The sequence below is a fragment of the Tiliqua scincoides genome, chromosome 13 (assembly GCF_035046505.1).
Source record: "Tiliqua scincoides isolate rTilSci1 chromosome 13, rTilSci1.hap2, whole genome shotgun sequence".
Lineage (NCBI taxonomy): Eukaryota > Metazoa > Chordata > Lepidosauria > Squamata > Scincidae > Tiliqua > Tiliqua scincoides.
In genome coordinates this window covers 4,255,670-4,274,072 of record NC_089833.1, presented here as the reverse complement: position 1 = coordinate 4,274,072, position 18,403 = coordinate 4,255,670, and the positions used below count along the sequence as shown (strand labels likewise).

General features: G+C 46.0%; 1 protein-coding gene and 1 pseudogene across 7 annotated transcripts; both read left to right on the top strand.

Moving 5' to 3' along the window:
* The first annotated feature begins 384 nt into the window (after positions 1 to 384).
* Positions 385 to 12,594, top strand: LOC136663756 (adenine nucleotide translocase lysine N-methyltransferase-like). 7 transcript variants are annotated; one of them, XM_066640665.1, is made up of 7 exons: positions 385 to 444; positions 1,976 to 2,089; positions 2,891 to 3,048; positions 5,644 to 5,748; positions 7,338 to 7,478; positions 8,680 to 8,730; positions 11,991 to 12,594. In XM_066640665.1, exons 3-7 carry the CDS (start codon positions 2,893 to 2,895, stop codon positions 12,177 to 12,179), a joined length of 642 nt encoding a protein of 213 aa, XP_066496762.1. In that variant the 5' UTR covers positions 385 to 444; positions 1,976 to 2,089; positions 2,891 to 2,892; the 3' UTR covers positions 12,180 to 12,594. The 7 variants fall into 7 exon arrangements, with proteins under 7 accessions (XP_066496762.1, XP_066496767.1, XP_066496768.1 ...); XM_066640670.1 differs by lacking the exon at positions 11,991 to 12,594 and adding an exon at positions 9,382 to 9,631; XM_066640666.1 differs by having other exon boundaries at positions 391 to 444; positions 1,976 to 2,067.
* Positions 12,595 to 17,229: 4,635 nt separating this feature from the next.
* Positions 17,230 to 17,348, top strand: LOC136634038 (5S ribosomal RNA; annotated as a pseudogene).
* Positions 17,349 to 18,403: the final 1,055 nt, after the last annotated feature.

Below are 18,403 nucleotides of genomic sequence, written 5' to 3'. Positions count from 1 at the left end.
AGCAAGAAGCACTTCCGGGTACCACTATAGAAATGAGTGGCATTTCCGCTCAAGTCTGGAGTTGCGCACATACGCCCGCACCCCGCAGAATCCTAGAGCCACAGAAGAGAAAAGTCTAGAGTGAACGCGCAGGGGTTGCTTCCGGCCTCCGCTGTTCCCAGACTGTGGCTAAGGAGTGACGTCCCCTCAAGCCCGGAGCGCTGCCCCGAAGCGCTTCCAGACCCAGTCAGGGCACGTGGCCTGCTCAGAAGTGACCCCCAAATTCAGGCAGGGCTGGCTCCCCTCCCCCAACTAGGCCAGAGTGCGAGGCCTCCAGTGGACCCGGTTGCTACGGCAACACCCGCCCTTTTCCCTCCCCAACAGTAGCGGAACTGAGAGTTCCGGGGCGGTGTTTCCGGGGGGCTCCCCTAAGGACGGACGAGCCTCCCCGCGGAGCAGCGCCAGGTCTGCTTCTTGTCCTCTGTGCTGGCTGGTTCTACGGCGGCCGCGCAGGGACCAGCCTCGCAGTATGCGTTCGCGAATTGAAGAAACAGCAGGGGAGGGGGAGGCTGCAGGGTGGGGGAGCTTCTGTGGCCCTCGGCTCCCCTTATGGGCGCTCTGCACGTATGCATAGTTTCTTAGGCTGCAGCAGTCCTATGCACACTGAACTGGGGGGGAGCAGCGCCTGTGGAACTCACTGAGACTGGATTCCGAGGAGCCACACAGAGGGTTGTGCTGGTGTTACAGTTGTCATGTCAAGGACTCTTAAAGCAAAGGCACTTTGCACATGTGCAGAGAAATAAGGAGTTTCTTAGGCTGCAGCCATCTTAAAAGCTTGCTTCCTGTGGAACTCACTGAGACTTGTTTCTGAGGAGCCATACATAGGATTGTGCTCATGCTAACAGACAGCAAGGCTTGGTTCCATTTATCTCACATGTCACAGTCCATAGTGTTAGTGTCACCCCGTATGTGTCATCTTACCATTAGAAACAAGGACTCTGGAAGCAAAGGCACTTTGCACATGCTCAGAGAAACAAGGAGTCTGCAGCAATCCATGCACACTGACATGAGGGAAGCTGCTCCTGTGGAACTCACTAAGACGTCATACTAGGATTATACTAGTCCTTAGAACAAGGCCTGCTTCCACTCATATTTAGAATCTGAAATATGCTACTCCTTCACCTGCCACAGTTCAGAGTGTTAGTCGTATGCCTATATATGTTGTCATTGTCTTACCATTAGTAACAAAGACTCTTGAAGAAAAGGCACTTTGCACATGCTCAGAGAAATAATTCTTAGCCTTCAGTCCTATGCATAATTACCAGGGGCGAGGGGAAGCAGATCCTGTGGAACTCAGTGAGACTTGCTTTTGAGGTGAGACACACAGGGTTGTATGTATATAGAGGCTTATACAGAGAGGGGGAGGCTTGCTTCCAATTCTGTTTAAGATCTGAAATATGCTTCTCTTTCAAATGCCACAGTTCAGAGTGTGTTACAGTTGTACATGTTGTTGTCTTACCACTATTAACAAGGACACTTGAAGGAAAGGCACTTCGCACATGCTAAGTGAAATAATTCTTAGGCTGCAGTCCTATGTGCATTTACTGGGGCCAAGGGGAAACAGATCCTGTAGAACTCAGTGAGACTTGCTTTTGAGGCGACACACAGGGTTGCGTTGTCAAAACAGAAGGGGAGGCTTCTGTTTCTGTTTAAGATCTGAAATATCTTTCACATGTCACAGTTCAATGTGAGTGTCACACCTCTAATTAGGATAACGAGATACAAAGGGGAACAGACAATGTCTCTGCCTTTATCCATTGCGTAGAAGAGGGAATTTTGGGAGGAAAAGTTTTTGCAGCATTAAAAACCACCAAACAACTTAGCAAGCACCTTGCCCAGTTTGCAGAGACAAATCTTTAGTTGGAATGCTGACCTGTGGCATGAGGTCATCTTCATAGCCCCAAATTAAAATGTCACATTTTCTGATTTTCTCTAGTAATCGGTGTGTCGTGGATCAGGTGGAAACCGAGTTTCAGCATTTTGTCTGGCCTCGAAGTCCCTTGAGCATCTTGCACATCAGCCTTCTGGGTACCCTGGACTGACTGTAAAGGTTTGGGGGAACAGCCCTTGAAATCCGTTTCTAGGGAGAGTAACAAATTTCTATGCATACACATTATATGCAAGATCTTGGCTGCCTTGGGAGCACAGGACCCCAATTATTATTAATTAATACTTTTTTATTAATAAGAATTAAAATATTCTTTCTTTCTATATCTTTTTTTTTTTTTGGTCTAGCGCAGGGGTCTCCAAACCCCAGCCTGAGGGCCAGATGCAGCCCGTGGCAAGCCACTATCTGGCCTGCAGCCAGCCTCTTGTTCCTTGAAAGCCTCTGGCCCACTTGGCCAGACATGACAGGAACTATGCTCTAGTTGTTTCTGGGGGGTGCTCTAAGGGCCAGAGAGGTTGAATGAATGAGCCCATTTATTCATTTATTCACTCATCTAAGTTCTATCTCGAATTTATTTATGTAAATTTTATATTTAAATTTTTTTTCTGGCCCTCAACACCGTGCCAGGTATTTGATGCGGCCCTCTGGCCAAAAGGTTTGGAGACCCCTGGTCTAGCAGGTCACCATAGATTGCCATTTTAAAAAGTGGGTCCTGATGCTAAAAAGTTTGGGAATCTCTGGCTTAGAGGCTTCTTCCTGAATGGCAAGCTGTATAACATTTGGTTACATGAAGTCCATTTGAAGGACAAGACTAATGCTTAATGCTTCTGAGATTTAGCCATTCTTCCTCAGCTGCTCACACTCAAAGATCACAGTCTGGAGCAGGGCTGAATACCTCAAAAAGCTGGCCACAGCAATGCAATGTAATGAAGAATTGATTTTCAGATCTCTTTCCTTGTGCAGGCATGGATTCCGAGGACCACTTAGAAGAGCTGGCAACAGAGTTATTTGGGAAAGGAAAAGGTTGGGGCCTTGTGCACATAGCAGCAGGCACTGCCTTAATGGGCTATTTTGCATGGGCTGGAGCTCTCGTGCTTGGCCTCCGTAAGGTGTCTGTACAGGTAACTTGTTTACCACTTTGGGGTTTGTTTGCTGTTTACAGTCTAGGGCAGGGGTGTCCAAACTTTTTGGCAGGAGGGCCACATCATCTCTCTGACACTATGTCAGGGGCCAAATTAATTTATATTTTAAATTTGAATTTACATAAATGAATATATTAGATATGGAACTTGTATGAATCAGTGGTCTTGCAGTAGCTCAAGACCTATAAAGGTCCTTGCACAAAGCAAGGCTGGCCTTTCCTTTGCTGCCACATCACAGAGAGACTGGGGACTCCCTGCGGGCTGGACTGTGAGTCCCCGAGAGCCGCAAGTGGCCCCTGGGCCAGGGTTTGAGCACCTCTGGTCTAGGGTGAGAAGGAACATCTTATGCAAAAGGATAAGCTTTTCTCAGCTTTCTTCTACAACTGATTTCCTCTCTTTTCTAATCATCACAGCAGTTTAAAAATAAAAATGTTTTATTACTAAATGGTGTTTAATTAGTCCGTGGAACTCCTCATGGTGATGGTGTCTGGCCTAGATGCCTTCAAAAAGGGGGTTTGGATAGATTTCTGAAGGAAAACTCCATCAGCAGTTACAAGACATGATGAGTAAGTACAGTCTGAGATTAGCTGGTCGTTCATGGGGGCAGGTAGGAATTTTTTGCTGCCATCTGAATTGGCCATAGATGGCAGTTTTCTCCCCTACCCCAGACCGGCGAGAGTGGGAAGGTGTGTTAGCAGGTTTCATGCATTAAAAATTGGTCACTTGTGTTGAATAAAGTGGCCCAACTTAAACCCAAGTGCAGTCTGATGTCTTCGTTGGGGGGTTTGAGGGTAAATAGAATGCCAATTGCAGGGGAGTAGCAGCAAGATGCAAGTATCTCGTGGTCTTGTGTGCTCCCTGAGGCATCTGGTGGGCTACTGTGAGATACAGGAAGCTGGACTAAATGGGCCCTGGGCCTGATCCAGTGGGGCTCTTCTTTTGTTGCCTTTCGGGGGGGGGGGGAGGCTGTAACCAAACACTCCTCCAACTCACGTTCCAGCAATAGTGAAATATGCTTGTTGAGACCAGCAGACTAGCTATTAAGAGAAAAACCAACACCAGCTTGTAATTAGAATCATGAGATAAGGCAGCCCAGTTGGACACTGACCAGGGACCCATGCCCTTGAGACAGACCCGCCACCCAGCTGGGCAACTGCCTGATCTCCCCAGTGCCAGAGGCAGAAATGTTGAGAGTCAGCTAAGAACCTGGTGCCACCACTGCACCCAGCACTCCCATCTGCAAATAGAAATGTCCCATAGAAACTCCTGCATCATCAGGGGACTTCTAGAGGGCATGCTACTATGATGGAGGAGGTGGAGCTTGAGCCATCACCTCTCACTAGCGAACTTATGGGGGTGCAGGGGCCCACAGCATTGGAGACCCAGGGCAGAGCTTTGCCAAACAACCTTCAGTAACCTTCAGCACTGGCATGAGAAGATAGAAAGCCTGTCTAACCTCCAAACATATACTACTTAATTGATGCCGTTTCCTGCAAAGGATTCTGGGAATTGTTTGGCAGGATGCAAAGAGTTCTATGTTTGAGGCACCCAGCCAGCCACCATCACCACTCTGAAGTACAACTTCTTTGGAAGAGGGAGAAGCTGTTTAAAGCAGTGGTTCCCAAACTGTGAGTCGGGACTCACTGGTGGGTCATCCTCTGATTTTTGATAGGTCAACAAAGGATGGAAAATCAGATAACTAATTGCCTCAAAGCCCTCATCATATTCAAAAATCAGAGACTGTAGTTGCTAATTACCCTAGAAAGAGCTCAGCTCCTGCAGTTTGCAGGACAGCTGCTAATTGCTCTGCAAGGAGCTCAACTCAAGCATATGTAAATATAGGGATATAAATGAAAGTCTTTCTGGTTATTATTATTATACACACACACACACACACACACACAGTAAAATTATATATATAATTTTTTTTCCAAGATCTCCTTTTTTAAAGTCTGGTAAAAACCAGGTGGGTCCTGATACAGTGTTGTTTAAAAAAGTGGGTCCCGGTGCTCAAAAGTCTTGGAACCACTAGTTTAAACCATGTTAAGTCTGTAGGATAGATAGGTTCAAGGGAAGGATGATGTTGGGTTGTGTGATATGGGGGTGTGTGGGTTTTAACATAAATAGATCCAAGAGGGGGAAGCAGACCTAGATCTGTGCCCCACATAGATATGTTATAAAAATGTAAACATAATACATTAAAAACAACCCTCAATCATGCAGTTTGGGTGTTGTCCAGTGTAGGCTTTAGGCAATTAAACAAAGAAGGTTCAATACACCCAGAAGGGGAAAAATGGTTCTGAAGTGAAAGGAATTCCTTATTTTTAGAGGAAGTTAGCAAGAGGCATCCCTTCCTGCCAGAAGATGGGCACCTGCCAGCTGCAGCTGTTATCAGTACTTCTGTCAATATGATTTAAGTCAGCTGCCTGATTAATTGGGGCAAGTTAAAAAAGGTTTTCATTCTATTAATCTCTAATCAATCAAGCCCCGCAACTCTCACGCAAGCCCCATCAGAAAAAAAATCTGGTTTTTTCTCCCCCGCAACACTCACCGTTCTCTCTCTCACTCACCCAGGTGCCATACGTACCTTCCAGTGCCAAGCAAATAGAGAACATGATGTCGCTGCTGAAAGGACGCTCTGGGAAGCTGGTGGATTTAGGGTCGGGCGATGGCAGAATTGTAAGAGTGGCACAATGCTCAAGGGTGGCACTTCCACGGTAGCTTGTGCATGGCAAGAGTGGATGCTGATCTGTGGCCCTTAATGCTCTGACGCCACCTGTTCTCAGGACTCACTCCAGCCATTGGGAACTGACTGGCCGCTGTAAACGTCTTCGCTTCCTTCCACTGACAAAGGAAGCAGCTTTATAGGGGCAAAGGGGCATATATATATAGCAAAGGGGCAGGAGGTCTGGTCTAGAGGGTAGAGCCTCCATTTGGCTGAAGATAACATCCGAAGGTCGCCAGTTCGAGGCCACCTGAAGCAGCTGACAAGCTGAGCCGAGTTATTCCATCTGCTCTGAGCGTGGGAGGATGGAGGCCGGAATGTGAAGCCAGATCAGAGTGAAACATCTGAAATGTTGTGGTTGTTGAAAGATAGAACCTTCTTTCAAATTGTAAAAATCCCTACGGGGATTTAAAAATTGCCTGCCTATGTAAACCGCCTTGAATAAAGTCTTGAATAAAGACCAAGAAAGGCGGTATATAAATACCTGTATTATTATTATTTATACAGTGGGCCCTCCTTATCTGCAGGATCGGCCTCAGTGGATTTCAGTATCCACCGGTGCAGAGCCCTTGGCTAGAGGACCTCACAAGATCCCAGATGGAAATGGAAGTGCCTTTAGGTTGCATCTGGGAGGTCTTGTGAGGGCCCCCCCCAGTGGATTTCATTATCTATAGCAGGGGTGCCCAAACCCCGGCCCGGGGGCCACTTGCGGCCCTCAAGGCCTCTCAATGCGGCCCTCAGGGAGCCCCCAGTCTCCAATGAGCCTCTGGCCCTCCGGAGATTTGTTGAAGCCCACACTGGCCCAACGCAACTGCTCTCAGTGTGAGGGCGACTGTTTGACCTCTCGTGTGAGCTGTGGGATGAGAGCTCCCTCCACTGCTTGCTCTTTCACATCTGTGATGCAGCAGCGGCAGCTAAGGAAAGGTCAGCCTTGCTTTTTGCAAGGCCTCTTATAGGCATTGAGCTATTGCAAGACCTTGATTCATTTATATAAGTTCATCTTCAATATATTCATTTATGTAAATTTATTCAAATTTTAAATGTAGATTAATTATTTATTTCCCCGGCCCCCAACACAGTGTCAGAGAGATGATGTGGCCCTCCTGCCAAAAACTGTGGACACCCCTGATCTATAGAAATCAGTATCTGCAGGGGGTCCTGGAATGAATGCCCAGTGGATACCAAGGGTCTACTGTACTGATTCAGAACACTGGCCCATCTAGACCAGTACACTAACTGGTGGTGGCTTTCAGACAAGGGGTCTTTCCTAGCACTATGTAAAGATGCCAGGCTTATGCAAGGCCTCTATGTCCTCTATGAGTGAGTGTAGCATAACAGATGCATGCATATTCCCCTGCTCAGTGCTGTTCCCTCCAAGGGGATCAGACTCAAGTCTAGGACAATGTGGGCACCTGCTGTTTTTTCTCCCAGTCAATGCTAGTGGTTAAAGCTACAAGTCCTACAAGCCAGTCCTACAAGCCCTGCATTCTAAGTAGCATCAGGAGGCAACAGAGCATGTGACTGACTCTGGCTGTGCTTCTAGGTATTGGAAGCTTACAAACAAGGCTTCAGTCCAGCTATTGGCTACGAACTGAATCCCTGGCTAGTGCAACTGTCCAACTTGCGTGCCTGGAGGGCTGGGTGCTACGGGAAGGTTTTCTACCATAAAGAGGATCTTTGGAAGGTAATTTCTTTTAACTTGGAAGCATCAGGCCAAGAACCTGTTTCTTCTAGGGTAGAAGGTGCTACCAGGTGTGCTTTAAGATGGATGTACTGTCTTACATTTCCTCCACTTAAATGCATAATTGGCATAATTGGAAATATGCTGTCTGACGTTGTGGCAATGACTTCAGTGGCTTTAATGGGGGATTAGAGAGATTAGAGAGATTCATGGAGGATAGACTGACAAAGATGCTCACAGCACTTTAGACCAGTGTCTCTCAAAGTGTGATCCTAGGAACCCTGCGATTCCCTGGATCTCTTCAGGGGCTCCATGAGCACAGTGTGGTTCTCCCTCGACATTTCCTCTCTTGTCCAAGCTCTTTACTGGAATTCAGTGTTGGGTTCTGCCACTCAACACGTGCACCAGTGCCCTTGGGCACCCTAAGACTCCACCCATGTGGCATCAGGGCTCGCTAAGATTCCTTTTAGGAATGTAAAGATGGAAAAGTTTAAGAACCTTTTTCTTAGGCTAACAAACTTCTTTCAGCAGAACCTTTCATGGGCTCATTGTCATTAGACATCTGATGAAGTGAACTGCATAAAAGCTTCTGCTGAAAGAGGCTGGCCAGTCTTTCAGGTGGCCCAAGGAGCAGTCTGTTGTATCAAACACACCACACACAGCTGCTGCTCCTCTGGAAGTTGTCATCCTAGAGGGTGGATGGGTTTAGCAAAGGCTGTTTGGCATGCTAAGGACATGGGAGAGGGCCTCAGGGCTTCCCCCTTCATGTTCTGCTCATGGGCTTGTAGGAAGCATCTGCCTACCAAGGATCCATCTACCTTTGGATCCTTTGCCTGATGCAGCAGGACTCTTTCTGCATTCTTAAAAACTCTCACAAAGACACAGCTGAGGCACTTCAAAACACATTATGTTCAGAAGCTCTTAAGGCTCTCTCTTGGGCCTTGAAGAAATCCCTGAACAGATGGAAGGGCCTTCGGGGAGTAGCTTCAGCATAAATTGCTGTTGGTTCCTCACGCTTGCACACATGCTCACACGCACTTCTAACGCACCGAGAAGCTTACTAACTTTTTTGTATCAAGTCCTCCAAACCTGTACCCAGGCTCCCAAGGGAACAGTAGGGAACTGTTGTGTTCCGGCGAGGAAATGGGAGTTGAACGCTTTGTCCTGACTAAGCGGCTTTTTCCTCCCTTTTACTTATTTCCAGGCGGATCTCTCCGACTGCAACAACGTGATGGTGTTCCTGGCTCCCAGCGTGGTGAGTAGGGGGTTTTAGGCAAGGTGTTCCCACCCAATGGAAGTAAAAGAGCAAGGGCCCATCTTCATGATGTCCAAAGAGCTAGTTGCTTTAGTCCAGTGGCATTAGGATCGTGCATGGTAACTTATCACTGCCAGCAGATTCTTGCCCCAAGTGGACAGCTCCTGCTGTAAAACTACATAGTGCTGTTTTTCCTTCAGTTAAAAAAAAAAAGCAAAAAATAAAATAAAAAATAAGAACCACTGCTGGATCAGTCCAAAGGGCCGTCTAGTTCAGACTCCTGTATTTCACAGTAGCCCCCCAGCGAGCACACAAGACAACAAGACACCTGCATCCTGTTGCCACGTCTTTGCATCTGGCACTAAAATCAGGAGGTTGCACATCACATCATGGCTTGTAACCCATGATGGACTTTTCCTCCAGAAATTTGTCCAATCCCCTTTTAAAGGCAGCCAGACCAGGTGCCACCTCCTGAGGCAACCACTTCCGTTGGTCTCATGGATGGGTCAGACCTGCAGTGCACCAACACACATGGTTGCTCAGCATGGATTAAAATCTTTGTGCTGAAGTGTTGCCCCCTCACAGCTTAATTAAGAATCAAGGACCATTAATGAATCTGGTCTAGAGGGTTGCGCCTCCGTTTGTCTGAAGATAACATCCGAAGGTCGCCAGCTGGAGGCCGCCGGCACCGTGAATTGGCGAGAACTTGATGCAGCTGACAAGCCCAGCCAAGTTATTCCATCTGCTCTTGGAGAGATGAAGGAGTTGCTTGTCAGCCTGTGTGGGAGGAATCTGGAGGCCAGAAAGTGAAAACAGACCGTAAAAGATCCATCTGAAACGTTGTGGTTCTTGAAAGATAGAACCTTTCTTCAATTGTAAAAATGCGTATGGGGATTTAGAATAGCCTGCCCATGTAAACCGCCTTGAATTAAAGTCTGAGGAGAAATCTGACGACCAAGAAAGGCGGTATATAAATGCCTGTATTATTATTATTATTACGTCAAACACTCTTTCTGGAACTAAATGCCAATCTACACACAAACACTCTAAAGCAGTGTTTGACTGCCATCAGTGGAGGCCCTCGTCACTGCGATCTGTTCAACATGGAATAAGATCTCTGATCATTCCCCTGTACTGTTTAAAATTCTCCATGAGAGATGTGCAGTTTCATTCATTTTAAAACCAACCAGCTTTCTTTTGTTGGACAGGTGGCAACAATAGTGTTGGCCCATCACCAACAAACAGCAATTGCCCTAGAAGCACCCAGCACAGTCCTGCTGAGGCATCACAACTGTGCTCCATTTATATTGCTGCTGCAGACTCACCACAACCAGAGGCTGAGCTGCTGATTTCCCCCTCCTCCCCCCCCCCCCACCAGACTGTAAACTCAGCCAAAAGCAAAGAACAGCATTTCTGTAGAGGCTGCAGTCTGAAACTGCTCACAATTCCCAAGGCCACTTACCCCAGTGCTGGCTGGAGTCACAGGAGAGTAGCTGGATGGTGGTCAATCCACGAGAAAACTGACCTGGTCGTTGCTTTGCAGTAAATGGACATCAAAAGGCTTTTCTTCAGTTTATTAGCTGAGGAAGGAATGGAAAGTACATGCCGCATTGAAGAGGTCATTAGCAGTGTAAAGCGGCTTTGATGATCCTACAATTTTGTCCTTTCTTCCATCTTCCACCATCCATTTCACTGTTAATTTTATTTCTATTCTGAGTGAATGCTGACTCATATATTGGGGAGGGGCTTGCAGGTTGAGCTGGACTATGGGGCAAGTAACAGAGAATGGGGCATCCCCCCCAAAAGTTTCTTCTGTCATCGGCTTACCTGGCAAGCAGGGATTGTTCCCAAGGTCTCCCCTTGCAACCTGAGGGGCCAGGGAGGACCCGTTAGTGATTACGGTGGGGGGGGGAGAGAATCCATTCTGTTCAATCACGCCTGCAAGGCGATATGCTTAGATGAGTCATTGACCCACCACTGCCTACTGCAAAGACAAGCTGCTGTAGCTTCAAGGGTCAACCTGACGGGCCCTCAGCTGGCAACTGATCCGATTGAACCCAACAGTCTCATCCCTATTTGTGTGCAATAGGCAACAGAGCAGCTGTGCAGATGGCTTCTCAAAAGAAAGCCCTCAGAACTAGCTGTGCTTATACGTATATCAGACTACTGACGCACAAAAAAGAGACATGATTTAGAGCAGGGGTGTCCAAACTTTTTGGCAGGAGGGCCACATCATCTCTCTGACAATGTGTCAGGGGCTGGGGGAAAAAGAATTAATTTACATTTCAAATTTGAATAAATTTACAAAATGAATATAATAGAGATGGAACTTGAAAGATGGAACTTGAAAGGTCTTTCAATAACTCAAGGCCTATAAAAGGCCTTGCACAAAGCAACGCCAGCTTTTCCTTCACTGCCGCTGCTGCATCGCAGAGTGAAACAGCAAGCAGTGAAGGGAGTCCTCATTCCACAGCTCATGCAAGAGGTCATTCAGTTGGCCGTCATGCTGAGAGCAGTTGCGTTGGGCCAGCATGGGCTCCAACAACTCTCTGGAGGGCCAGAGGCTAATTGGAGACTGAGGGCTCCCTGCGGGCCGGATTGGGAGTCCTCAAGGGCCGCAAGTGGCCCCAGGGCCAGGGTTTGGGCACCCCTGTTTTAGAGCTCCAATCCACAGCACATGGCACACCTTGCCTTCATTTGATGAGTCTGTTAAACTCCACAATTAGCAACTATGATCACATGATGTCATTTTAGAAGTTCATCCGGGTGGAACTGCTGCGCAATTCCATGCTTGTCTACAGGGAAGTAAATCCTAGTCAACTCAATGAGACTTACTCCCACATAAATGTCTGTAGGATTTCAGCCTTGGTCAATTCATTTAAAATGGAAAAAAATTATAAGAATAGTTCCCTATGAAGTCTCATCTCCTAGCATAGTGCTCTGTGTGTTCCTAATAGATGCTGAGTCATATAACTTATCAGTGAAGCTCCAGCATACCCAGGTAACGTAATGCAGGACGCCCCTGTCATACACATGCCAGGAACTTGGGAAGCTGTTACAAGGACCAATGCCCACAGCAATGGAACAGAACCCTCCTCCTGAGTCTTTACTGAATGAATATCATTCTTAAGTCTGAAACATTATATAGAGCACCACTGACACTTTCCCCAAAGCTTTGTCCCAAAATGGATTAACTCTTGGTCATTCCTGTTGCGGTTATCCATGTGGTTGTAATGTAACCCCCTTGCCTCCCCTGGCAGGTACCTCCCCTGGAGAGAAAGCTGCTTGCAGAACTCCCAGATGAGGCCTGTGTGGTGACGGCTCGCTTCCCCTTCTTCAAATGGGCACCCAGTAGCGTTGCTGGGGATGGTTTGGAAAGAGCCTGGGCCTACTACATCAAGGCTGTACGGCAAGCAAAACAGGAGGAATCAAGAAGACACTGCGTTTAAGACGCAAACTTGCTTCAAAGGCAGAACTGTGGAGGAAAGATGGATGGGATGCATGAAATGGCACCACTGCTCATTCTTCCTCATTCAGTTGCCCAAAGGATGGCTTTCACTTAGGAATTCATTCGCTGCAAATAACAGAATAGAAAATACATAAATCTTGATCATATTTTAAGATATGGGACAGCCCAGTTAATTTGCAGGCTGCCTTTTTAGCAGTGATACTGCCACACTGCTCAGCAACTGAGAGCCCGAGGGCCAGATAAAAAGCTTCCGCGGGCCACATCCGGCCCCTGGGCCTTATGTTTGATACCCCTGCACTAGACAGTACCTTTGCCTATTAAAAACCGAACTCAGAATAAGGTTTTTTGCTTTGCAGAGAGAGACAACAGTCTGGAAAATAAATATTTTAAGTGGTCTTATTCTCCACCCCTCATTATCAGGTCCCAGAAGTTCCTTGGTTCTTATGTATGCAAATTACTGCTGCGAAAACATCTGCACACAATATTTTATACACAGCCTAAAGGGTAAAAAGACTCTAAAAGGAGAATGGATTTAGTATCCCTTGATATCTTCACATTTAAACCATTTATTTCTGAAATGTTTACCCTGCTTTTCTATATAATGCAATTAAGGCAGCAAGACCATCTCCTCCGTGAAATTTGAAATAAGTCTCCATTTCATGTTTTTGGCTTAACAGGGAGAAGGAAGAAGTCAGGTCTGAATGGGTGCAAGATCATAAACCAGATGTTCATCCTTCATCTTTATCTTAGATCAATGGTTCTCAAACTTTTTCAGCAGGCAACTCCCTTGACCTGGGAGTCACGGCACCCTAATTGGCCACGGCACCCCATTAGCACTATAATCCTATACATTGTATAGGGTAGTGGGTTTTTTGTGAGGATTCCGTGGCTCCCCTGGCTGGTTTCCAGGGCTCCCCAGGAAGCCACAGCTCACAGTTTGGAAACCACTGCCTTAGAGGAAAAAAGGTTCTAACTATCTGGGTCACAGAAGTGGTCACAGCCTCAAGAATTCCATTTGATGTGTATAAGCTTTCTGTAAACTTCACCAATGGCCATCTTTAAACTGGCCATTGGTGGCCAATTTCAGACTCTGTTTTTTAAAATTTATTTTAGATAACCATGGTTAGCATTTATCTCAGTGCAGATATACTACTACACTGTTAATGTGAAAGAGAGGGATGGAATCCATGTGGGAAGAGGATGGACTCTGCACGGATGAATCCTCAAAGCACTTCTGACTGCTTAACCATTATTAGAGATCAGAAAATTCGTACCAATAGATTGTGTCCCTGAGGACTTACCACAGTGGGGTTTCCCTACACCCCCAATGCTTTAAAACCAATTCTTCTCCAACCAGCCCAGATTACTTTATTTTTCAGTTACAGCAAAATGAAAAACAGAAGAATGACATCCAGCTTCAGACAGACACCGCCAAAATGCAGCCATAGCATATTTGCTTGGCCACCAACATGCATACAAATAGTGATCTGAAACCCTCCTTTTTTGGCTTACAAATGAACCTTTAAAAAAACAAAACCACAAACCAAGTATATTAGCTTTTCTGTTTGCATCTTTACAATACCCTTTTAAAGCAGCTTGGACGTTAAGTGCTATTGAAGTGATGTGTCAACACAGCAACACCAGTTCAGTCTGTCAATACATAACCAGCTGCCCTTTTGGGAGAGTTTTAGCAGCTCTTGCAAGTCTACGGGGAGACTCAGGTACTGTTTGTAACAGCTCTGTGAATGCCCTTAAGATACTCTGTTCTGCAGGAGGACTTGCAAAGGCTAAGTATCAATTACTGTTAGCACGGAAAAGGTCACAGTATAATGGTTCAAACTAATAGCCTAACGTGGGAAGGACATTAACCCTATACTAATAGCATCAAACACAGTGATAATGTATATGGCACCTGAGTTCAACATACTGAATATCTGCACATATTATGACAGGAACAAGAAACTGGTGGTCCATTGGTTCAATGCCACGAGGAATACCACCAGGCACCTTAGGGGGACATTCACCTGCCGCTCATCCATTTTAGGAATGGTGGTGGGACCCTCCACATCTTCCTTAAAATGGCTCTCCAGTGAAAACCAACAGCTGATCAGGGTATTTGAATATTCCCCTCCTCCACTACCCAAATGAAATCCACTGTGGAGTAGAGTAGTGTGTGCCTGTATTTTACAAGGCTACTGGAAACCAGAATCAACTATCTTTGTGCCTATGTCTTGGCTTCTGAATAGCAAAGTGCAAAAGAGAAACCATTCAAAACAGCAGTCACATACGTGGTTCAAGCCCTTCTCATGATCGCACTTCACCTTCCCATCAATGCATTATGCTCACACAAACACACACACACACAGCTCCAATGCTGGAAGAGGCCAAATGTTTAGCAACCAAGCTCAGCAGTGGCTGGTGATCGTAAAGTGAAAAGGGCATATGGCTTCTTTCCATGTGCTGCCCACCATGGAGTCTGGTTCCTCAAGAGTCTTTGCTGGCATTCATAGAAACTATGATCCTAACACTCATGGGTGCACATGAAGACAAGATGCAGGAGGCTGAAGAGGCTGGTGTCAAGAGGAAATCTGGCCACAACTTCCAGTGATGTTAAGATCAAAAACCATGATGAGTTTAGTTGTTCCTCAGTCAATAACAGCTGGTTTAGGGGCCTCTACAGACTGGAACTGGAGGGGGAGGCTTTAATTCTACTCCCCTGGCACAGTTTTGATCTGCAAGACCCCTGATCTGGCTGCTATCTGGGGAGAGAGAGGGAATGCATCCAAGACTGCTTAAATAATCCCATCAGGGCTAAAAATGCTTGGAGCATCACATGCAGTTTGGCCCCAAGTGGCATATATAATGCCTGGAACAATTTTGGAATGAATTAAATGTTAAATACAATAGTAGCAGTAATATTGTACTGTACTTGGTTGTACCTCACCACAGGGTCCTGGGGCTGCTCACCTGACTGCAGCAAGTACAGAAATCTCTGGGCACACAGGAGCATTTTGGCACTTTGTAGTGGTAGCTGTAGAGGGTTGGATGCAACCAACAGCAATTTGGGTAGTTTCATATGATTGCTTAATGCAGCTAAAGCCCTGATTTATACAATGAAAAAAAAACTCACAGATCAAACTGTGGATTGTTATTCAGGAAACTCAAAACAATTTCCAGTGTGTTCAAACAATGGGAAAACAGAGAGAGGAAACTCAGCCCTTGTTATACCAAAGTATTCTTTAAATTATCTAGTCACAGTACCTAGAAGTAGCAACATTCATGTAAGCAGCCCATACCCCAATCTTGGGCCCAGGTTTTTCAAGAGGCTGAGACACCAGGCTTTTTTTTTTTGTTCAGTGCAAGAGTCTGTTCAATTACCAAGCATGACTGATACCTGAACTCATGCTAAAGTCTTGGCTGAGGCTCCCATACTTGTGCAGTAGCCTCTGGGGCATATACCGTCAAGTCCTACAATGCATTCTCTTCTGGTGAGCTAATACGCCTGGGAGAACAAATCACATATATACACAGCTCTACCATTTTCAGGTGTAACAGTACCATGTGCTAGAGGATGTGCAATGAGATGAAAGCTTTCATAGGACAGTGAGGATGTGGGTGGAACTGAAGACGTACCACTGCAGTAGGCATAGGAACAATGCAAGAGCCCTATTGGGTCAGACCAAAAGTCCATCAGGTCCAGCATCCTGTTTCCCACAATGGTCAACTAGATGCCCTTGAAGTCCAGGATAAGACTACACAAGCCCAAAGTCCTACCTTGCTGTTGCTCCCCAGCCACTGGTATTCAGAGGCAGACTGAATGACACCAAGAGAGAACATGGGGAGGATCTATTTGGCAGATAGCCCTAGGCTTGGAAGAACATCTCCATGACTTGTCCTTTAAAAGAGTCTTGGAAAGCAAACCTTAGTACTAAACCAAGGGCATGTCTACACAGCAGCCCACTTGTCCCTCTTCAGAGTGGATGCACCTTCCATAACTGGGATACGGATCAAGCAGGGCCTACACCCACTTGTTCTGGAAGGAGAGATATCTGCCCAAATTTAAACACTATTCAACATCTGAGAAGAAAAGCAATTAAGCCAAAAAGATATACATTTATAACATCATCATCGTTTATGGGTCAAAAAAGGTCTTTATATATTGAACGGGGAAGTTCAAATGGGGAAGGGGAAATATGAATATTTCCCCTTAGTGTCATAATGGAATGTAACCAACAGAACCACCATTTTAAAAAAGGCAAGCTGACCTTGTCTGAGGCAAGTCACTGCCGACATCTCATAGGATTCATACTTAAAATCAAAGACCCCTCCTCATTTTTGAGGGAAAACAAATTATTCTGGTCCCCTCTGCACATCGTACTGCAACAGGGCTGAGACGCCAGATCTCAACACGGCTCCAGAGAAAGCAGTCCACCTTTTGGTCTAAAGAGACATCATGCCATAGGGGTGAGACTAAGAGCATTTTCTCCATTGTGCCATAATTTCATTCCACAGATAGCTGGAATTTTCATTTAGTTAAAAGGACCAAAGTAACTTGTATCCACAGTTGCATGTGGCATTCCCCATTTAAAAAAAAGAGAAAAGAAAAAGCAGTCTCAGAAGGCAGCTCTCAGAAAGCAAGAGCTGCAATTTACACTTCATCCCTTCTCAAGATTACCCTTTCATGGCTGACCCTCCACAGGCTGCTTTTCATTAACAACAACAAAAACTGGCAATCTAGTCCAATCTGGCCCAAGATAAAGCAGGCTAAAGGATACTTGCAGGTTACAGCTATTTCCTCAAAAGGATTGCATGGAATTAGGCCTTCCTTCAAGACAATGCTGGGCAGCTAATTCCCTGCAGTCCCTCTGCACAGAGAAACAGCACTCTGTGACGCACTTGGCTGAAGTGGCTGGTCCTGGTTGGTTTCCCCTACTCTCCCCAGCCACACAAGTAGCTTTTGAACAAACATGCAGGCAAGCAGAGACACTTGGAATCCAGCCCAACTTCCCACTTATTGAAGATACCTTCCTAATTAGAGAACTGTTACCCTGCACATGCCCGATCTTGTCTGATCTCGGAAGCTAAGCAGAGTCAGGCCTGGTTAGTACTTGGATGGGAGACCGCTTGGGAATACCGGGTGCTGTAGGCTTATACCATAGTCTTTCGAGACTGAAGGTTGCCAACCTATGCAGGGGATGGACAGAGTGGATAGGGAGATGCTCTTTACACTCTTATGTAAATTATGTAAATTTAATTAAATTTACACTCTTATGTAAATTATGTAAATTAAATTATGCAGGGGATGGACAGAGTGGATAGGGAGATGCTCTTTACACTCTCACATAATACCAGAACCAGGGGACATCCACTAAAATTGAGTGTTGGGCGGGTTAGGACAGACAAAAGAAAATATTTCTTTACTCAGCATGTGGTCGGTCTGTGGAACTCCTTGCCACAGGATGTGGTGCTGGCGTCTAGCCTAGACGCCTTTAAAAGGGGATTGGACAAGTTTCTGGAGGAAAAATCCATTATGGGGTACAAGCCATGATGTGTATGCGCAACCTCCTGATTTTAGAAATGGGTTATGTCAGAATGCCAGATGCAGGGGAGGGCACCAGGATGAGGTCTCTTGTTATCTGGTGTGCTCCCTGGGGCATTTGGTGGGCCGCTGTGAGATACAGGAAGCTGGACTAGATGGGCCTATGGCCTGATCCAGTGGGGCTGTTCTTACGTTCTTAAAGGAAAATAAACTCCGCCAAAGAGAAGCCATTTTTCATGCCTCATCAGAAGTATCTCAACAACTAGCATCTCTTTCAGCTCTCTGTCTACGCAGCTCCACAAAACCTTACTCTCTAAAACCAGGCCAGTCCGCTCCGACATTTGTTCGGTCGCTGATGCAATCTTTTCAGAACATCTAAAACTTACCTCCAAAATCAAGATCCTTAATCATTCAAGGCCTTGTCGGCTAGAGCAGTTCCTCAGTTAGAGTGTGAGTCACAGCTTCTAAAACCAGATCCTTAGATCCATGAGATCAAATGGGGCCCTGTGCAGTTAATTCTGTACCACACAACTCCCTATGCTCTAAAAATATCCAGCTATGAAACCATCTATCAGTGAAAGTACAAAGCCGAAGATGACCTGAATTTCCCTTTTCAACCCCAAAAGTTGAGCACATCAAAGAGGGCAGGTCTCATAATAAATAAA